The sequence below is a fragment of the Carya illinoinensis genome, chromosome 16 (assembly GCF_018687715.1).
Source record: "Carya illinoinensis cultivar Pawnee chromosome 16, C.illinoinensisPawnee_v1, whole genome shotgun sequence".
Taxonomy (NCBI): domain Eukaryota; kingdom Viridiplantae; phylum Streptophyta; class Magnoliopsida; order Fagales; family Juglandaceae; genus Carya; species Carya illinoinensis.
The window spans coordinates 28705853-28712119 of NC_056767.1; the positions used below are offsets into that span (position 1 = coordinate 28705853).

Below are 6267 nucleotides of genomic sequence, written 5' to 3' on the forward strand. Positions count from 1 at the left end.
ATCCAAACTTCACAATCTCATTGCAAAGAAACACTCGATCGGCTATCTCTTAGACCAATTCCTACTCAGACGATGCAGAGAGTGGAGGGCATATTTTTCCACAAGACTAGAGCTTATTTTCCACATGCTACAACTTATTTTCCACAAGACAATCATTCAACTGATATTCTTCTTGTGAAAAAAAGAAGTCAAGTCAATCAACAAAAGGAACCGAAAGAAGTTGCCGATAAACTAATCATTCTTTAACAAACGCGTATGCATGCTTTTCCTCAAGCCGCGTATGCTTTTCCTGAAGCAAATGAAAGTTACCTCAAAAGAAGATACCAAGAAACCTTTCATGTGTTATTTATTTTTCTGCTTATAACAAACGCGTATCCTTTTTCCTAAAGCAAATGAAAGTTAGCTCAAAAGAAGATACCAAGAAACTTTTGTTGTAGTGCTGTGTAATTTATTACTTATCTCAATTAAAGGTACCGCAAGGAAGTGACCAAGAAACTCCTCATCTTTCCTGGAAGTTGCCAAGAATAGAATCTTGTCTAATTAATTTATTATTTATTCCATTGAAAGGGACCGCAAGAAATTGCCAAGAAACTCTCATCATCTTTCTTCATCAAACATGTATCTATTTTCTAATGCAACTTTCAACTTCTGAATTCTCAATTTAAGGAGAGTACTCTTTCAGTAGTAATCCGCCATAGATAAACAATTTACTTCTCTGATGGCTGTTCAAGGTGCTTCTTCCTCTTCCCTTTCTTCTTTTACTCATAGGTGTAAGTACGATGTATTCTTGAGCTTTAGAGGTGAGGATACTCGTAACAATTTTACTGCCCATCTACATGCTGCTTTAGTTCAAAGAGGCATAAACACATACAGAGATGACGACAAGCTTCAAAGAGGGGAAGAAATCTCACAAGCACTTTCCGAAGCTATCGAAAGCTCAAGGATTTCAGTTGTAGTACTCTCAAAAAAGTATGCATCATCGAGATGGTGCTTGGAAGAGTTGGCGATGATCATCGATTGTAAAAAAACAAAGCAACAAATAGTTCTACCAGTGTTTTACGATGTAGATCCAACAGAGGTACGACATCAGAGTGGGAGTTTTGGAAAAGCATGGGCTAAGCTTAAAGATGAGACCGAGGATGAGACGAAGTTACAGAGGTGGAAATCAGCCCTTACAGAAGTGGCCAACTTGGCTGGGTTCCCTTTAGGAGGCAGGTATGTTGCTTCCACCCACTCTTACGCCTTTATTATAAAAACACAAAAATGTGATAATAATACATCTTAACAAGGCAAACCAAATCTGAGAAGGGAACCAAAAACGTTAATTAAATAGATCATTGCCATTTGTTGCCATATATAAAACTTTGAGTACAAGTTCATTTTCTTTTGTTTCTTTGTTGTGAAAAGCCTAAAAACTCTTTTTTTTTTTTTTTTTTTTTTCTTTTTCATTGCCAGGAACGAATCTGAATTTATCCAAGAAGTTGTTCGAACGGTTTTTAAAGTAGTTATGCCTAAATCTTTAAATCACATTTCCAAGCATCTAGTTGGAATGCAGTCTAGAGTACAGTACGTCCGTAATAAGCTTTCAAGTGTAGAAGTGAATGACACTACACGCATACTAGGGATCTTTGGAGTTGGTGGAGTCGGTAAAACAACTCTGGCTAAAGAGATCTACAACTCATTTCTTAGCCAGTTTCAATATAGTTGTTTTCTTGCCGACGTGAGAGAAACTTCAGAGCAAGGGAAGGGTTTAATTCGTTTGCAAGAGACACTTCTTCGTGAGATCCTAGGAGACTCGAGTTTGAAGGTTCAAAATGAAGATGAAGGAATGGGTCTCATAAAAAAAATGCTTTTGAGTAAAAAGGTTCTTTTACTTCTTGATGATGTGGATCAATTGTCCCAAGTTGAAAAGTTACTTGGAGATTGTGATAGGCTTGGTGATTGGCTTGGTTTAGGTAGTTTAATTATTATAACAACAAGAGATGAAGGTTTATTAACCAATTATAATGTTCATCTACCATACAAGATGAAGGAATTGTATCAAGATGAAGCTCGTCGGCTGTTTTGTTGGAATGCCTTCAAAAAGGAAGAACCTAGCCAAGGTTTTGCAGAACTCACAGAAAATTTTTTGCGTTATGCTGGGGGCCTTCCATTGGCTTTAAAGGTGCTGGGGTCATATTTATATAAAAGAGAAGAAATTAAATTTTGGGAAGATGCTCTAGAAAAGTGCAAAAGAAGACTTCCCGATGATATTCAAGGCAAGCTTAGAATAAGCTATGATGGTTTGGAAGAAAGTGAGAAGAATATTTTCTTGGACATTGCATGTTTCTTTGTAGGGAACCATGAAGAATATGTTACTAAAATACTTGATGGTTGTGGTTTCTTTGCCTATAATGGTATCCTAATACTAAGGGAGAAGTCTCTCATAACCATTAATGAGTATGGCACAATAAACATGCATGAATTACTCGAAGTTATGGGCAAAGAAATTGTTCGTAAAGAGTCAGACAAAGATCCTGGAAAACGCACTAGGTTGTGGTTTCATGAAGATGTTCGTTATGTACTTGAACAAAATAAGGTAAGATTTACATAAAAGTACATTTCATTCGAAATTGTAAAAATGGACTGAGAAATACATATACACATGCATCCATGCACTCATTGATTTATATGCATAGTGCATCTACCACACATATCACTCACTCATAAGAGGTATTTTGTTTATAAGTAGAATTCCTTAATTGGCCGGTTACAGTTAGACATAATTTTTCTGTCAGTATCTTGAAATTTTCGTATATCAATAGGTAAGAATAATTAGTAAATATGTATAGACGCTGTAGGTTTGGAAGTAAGATGAAATTTAAAATTCTCATTTCATCTTATCTCAACATTACAACTTTTTAAAATTCCTATATAAAATATAATAAACAATTTAAATTTTTAAAATACCAATTCAATTTTTTCAAATTCCAAAATAATAATAATATTAAAAAATAATATTTTATTCGACTTTCAACTTTTATCTCGAACTAAAAATTCTCATCTCAACATCCAAACCTAAACATATAATATATATATATATATATATTAAAACAAATTAATGATTCTCGCAAATGATAAAATATGAAGATCAACTTTATTATGTTTTGATTTTGTTGGTAAATTTATGCGTTGTCTTGCTAGGGAACAGATAAAATTGAAGGCATACTGATAGACTTGCCTAAAGAGGATTTGATACATTTGATACACTTGAGTCCTGGAGCTTTCAAAAAGATGCCGAATCTCAGAGTACTCATAAATCGTAATGCACTCTTTTCAGAACCGCCTAATTATTTCTCCAACGAATTGAGGGTGCTTCATTTTAAAAACTATCATGGTTCATCTTTTCCATCGAACTTTAATGGAAAGAAACTCATTGATTTAAGAATGGATAAGTGCAAGCTCAAAAAATTGAGAAAGGTACCATTATTATCTTTTTTTTTTTTTTTTTAATAACATTGTAAGTATATGTTGTAAACTTTCCTCAAGCTGATATATTTCATTTCTTTTTGTTTGATATTTTTACAGAACTTTCAGAATTTAAAATTTCTGATCTTCAATGAGTGTGAATTCCTAACAAGAATTTCCGATAGGTCGGGACTTCCAAATTTAGAGCAATTGGACATTTCGTTTTGCAATAGATTAGTTGAGGTAGATCAATTTATTGGATCCCTTCATGAACTCGTCCGGTTGTCAATTTATGAATGCTCTAAACTTAATAGTTTTCCAAGTCTCCTCAACTCAGGATCTATTAAAGAGCTTAGTGTTAACTCTTGCAAAAGCCTGGCGTCCTTTCCTGAAATTGGGCCAGAAACGAAGTGTTTGACATCGATTAAATGGAGCTTCACTGGTATAAAAGAACTGCCTCCTTCTACTGGGAATCTCACTAAACTTCTATATTTAAATCATTTGAGACTTCGCAGTCTGCCCCCATCAAAATTAGATTCCTCCAAGTTTACCAACTGCTTCTCCACACTGACAAAATTAGATCTATCAGGAAGCACTTTCGATATGCTTCTTGGATGGATGGATCGATTTGTTCAATTGAGGGAACTCAATTTGGAATATTGCAAGCAACTTGAAAAAATCGAAGAACTTCCCCCAAATATAGAAGTGGTAAATGCTAGGGGATGCAGGTCATTGAAAAGTTTTCCAGAAGTATCAAAGAGGTTCGAATTCAATACCAGCAACAAGAGTAGACTACATTCGATTGACCTGTCTGGATGCTCTAAAATGCTTGTAAATGTTGGGAGTCATGTGGCAGCTATTCTAAGGCCCGAGGTATCTCTCTCTTTTCTTTTCGTTTCGAATAGTAACAATGCTTATGCTGGGGATTGAACCCTGATTCTCGTACTGAGAAACCAAGGCTGGTGCCATCTGGGTCAAGGGCCACTAGCTCACACACATACACACGAGTAGCTTTCTCTATATATAGAAATATGCATTGCTAAAAACAATTATGCTTGTTTAACAGAACTATTTTTGGGACCAATCATGCGGCCTTCTATTTCCGGGAAATAAGATTCCAAATTGGTTCTACCATTGCAAGGAGATTTCTAATAGTTGTTCAAGTGTATTTATTGAAGTTGAACTCCTCAATCTTAGTGTGATTAAAGGAATCCTTACATGTGTTGTTTGGGAAACCGAAACCAGTGCTCGTTCAAGTGATAAATTGGTTGCTAATTTTATTGCGGTCAACAATGATGGTAGATGTCTGGGTACTATAAGAAGAACAATTTCTTTAATGGGCTCAGACCATGTATGGTTGGCTTTCTACGATCTAGAGCCTTTTACCTTAGCGAAGGGAAGTCTGCAACTTCATTTTCATTGCTCTTCATATTATGAACCACTAGTCTCAATGAAACGTTGCGGAGTCCATCTGGTACGCAAGGACGAGGAGAATGCTAAGAGGGAGCGTGATGATGATGACGATAAATACTATTCAATGGATGGCAATTTAGAGGATGGCGACGAGGATTAAGATTTACACCATTAAAAAGGTAATTTACACCATTAATATAATCTCTCTTGTTTTATTTTTTAATAAAAAATTATTACATACTTTCAAAAATCAATAACATGATATTACAGTATTACTGTCTTATCATTATATATTATATAATTAAAATTATTTATTTATATATAAATTTTAATTAATATATATACCATTAATATAATATAATCTAATTAAAATTACTGCCTTCCCAAACATACAAGTTTTCTCACCAATATAATTCATTTATTAAAAAATACTTCTCTTTGATAAAAATTCAGATTATTAAAAAAATGTTTCCAAAAAAATATATACATATTAAAAAAGTAATTTAAATTATAAATATTATAAATTTATTAATTAAACTTATTTTTAAAATGAGACCATATTTATATAAAAACCTAAAAATCTATCACATCATGATCTATATTTCTTTACTTATGATACAAATTTTCTAACTTTTTCTCGTCTCTATTGTGCAGCCTCCCACAGTGATCCTCAGGAATTCGCAGTCTCAGGCTTTGTGCCCTTTGTTAGATGGAGATACTTGAATTTTTGTCCTCTTTTATTTTGATTTTTATTTTTTGGTTTGGATTTTCAATTGATTTATGCATTTGAAAAATATTATGTAATATAATAATTCGAATTATTTTTATTTTGCTGTTTCATCAATGTTTAGATTATCAGATTTCTTAACAATATTTAGCGATCGTGGGACTGGCGTGTGCCAAGTTTTGTTTTCTTCCCTCTCCCCCTTTCTCTCTGCTGCTTCTTTCTCAATCTTTATTTTCTTTTTTAGTTTCTTTCCAGTTCTTTTTTTTCCTTTGTTTGCAGGTTTTCTCAAAGATCCGAGGAGAAGTAGGTATTTGCTTTCTCTTTTTCAATTTCTTTGAATTCCCACTCTTTTTTTCTTTATTTATTTATTTTTTTTTTTGTTGGCAAACTTATGTTGATGTTTTGTTCTTTTGGTGTATTGATTTGATGAAGCCGATCTCGTATCGATTGGGATTTGATTGGCCTCTACGATCTCTATTTTAATTAAATTTTTGAGGAGGACTTCGGTTAATCTGCATACATTTTTCGGTAGTTTGCTCATAGAAATGGTTAAAGACCAGTAATTGATTTATTGAGTATTATGGCCTATGTCATGTATATCATATGAGAATCCTTCCCTTAGATATGAGCTTGCATTTGGCGTGATTAGTAGGGGTGGGCAGCGGGGGCCCGCCCCCGTC

The 6267-nt window shown here is 33.9% G+C and overlaps 1 protein-coding gene across 3 annotated transcripts; it reads left to right on the top strand.

The window, feature by feature from the left end:
- Positions 1-373: 373 nt before the first annotated feature.
- On the top strand, positions 374-5731 carry LOC122299726 (disease resistance protein RUN1-like). Of its 3 annotated transcripts, XM_043110154.1 has the most exons (7): positions 374-731; positions 849-1215; positions 1456-2578; positions 3184-3459; positions 3568-4320; positions 4514-5036; positions 5513-5731. In XM_043110154.1, exons 1-6 carry the CDS (start codon positions 719-721, stop codon positions 5018-5020), a joined length of 3039 nt encoding a protein of 1012 aa, XP_042966088.1. In that variant the 5' UTR covers positions 374-718; the 3' UTR covers positions 5021-5036; positions 5513-5731. The 3 variants fall into 3 exon arrangements, with proteins under 3 accessions (XP_042966088.1, XP_042966087.1, XP_042966085.1); XM_043110153.1 differs by having other exon boundaries at positions 382-1215; positions 4514-5039; positions 5515-5731; XM_043110151.1 differs by having other exon boundaries at positions 382-1215.
- The last annotated feature ends 536 nt before the right edge of the window (positions 5732-6267 follow it).

Bases quoted from the DNA above. Each gene is read 5' to 3' on its own strand.
- LOC122299726 (XM_043110153.1), top strand. From the start codon at position 719: ATGGCTGTTCAAGGTGCTTCTTCCTCTTCCCTTTCTTCTTTTACTCAT. The intron at 2,579-3,183 runs GTAAGATTTACA...TTGTCTTGCTAG, and splicing joins ATGTACTTGAACAAAATAAG to GGAACAGATAAAATTGAAGG. The intron at 3,460-3,567 runs GTACCATTATTA...ATATTTTTACAG, and splicing joins AGCTCAAAAAATTGAGAAAG to AACTTTCAGAATTTAAAATT.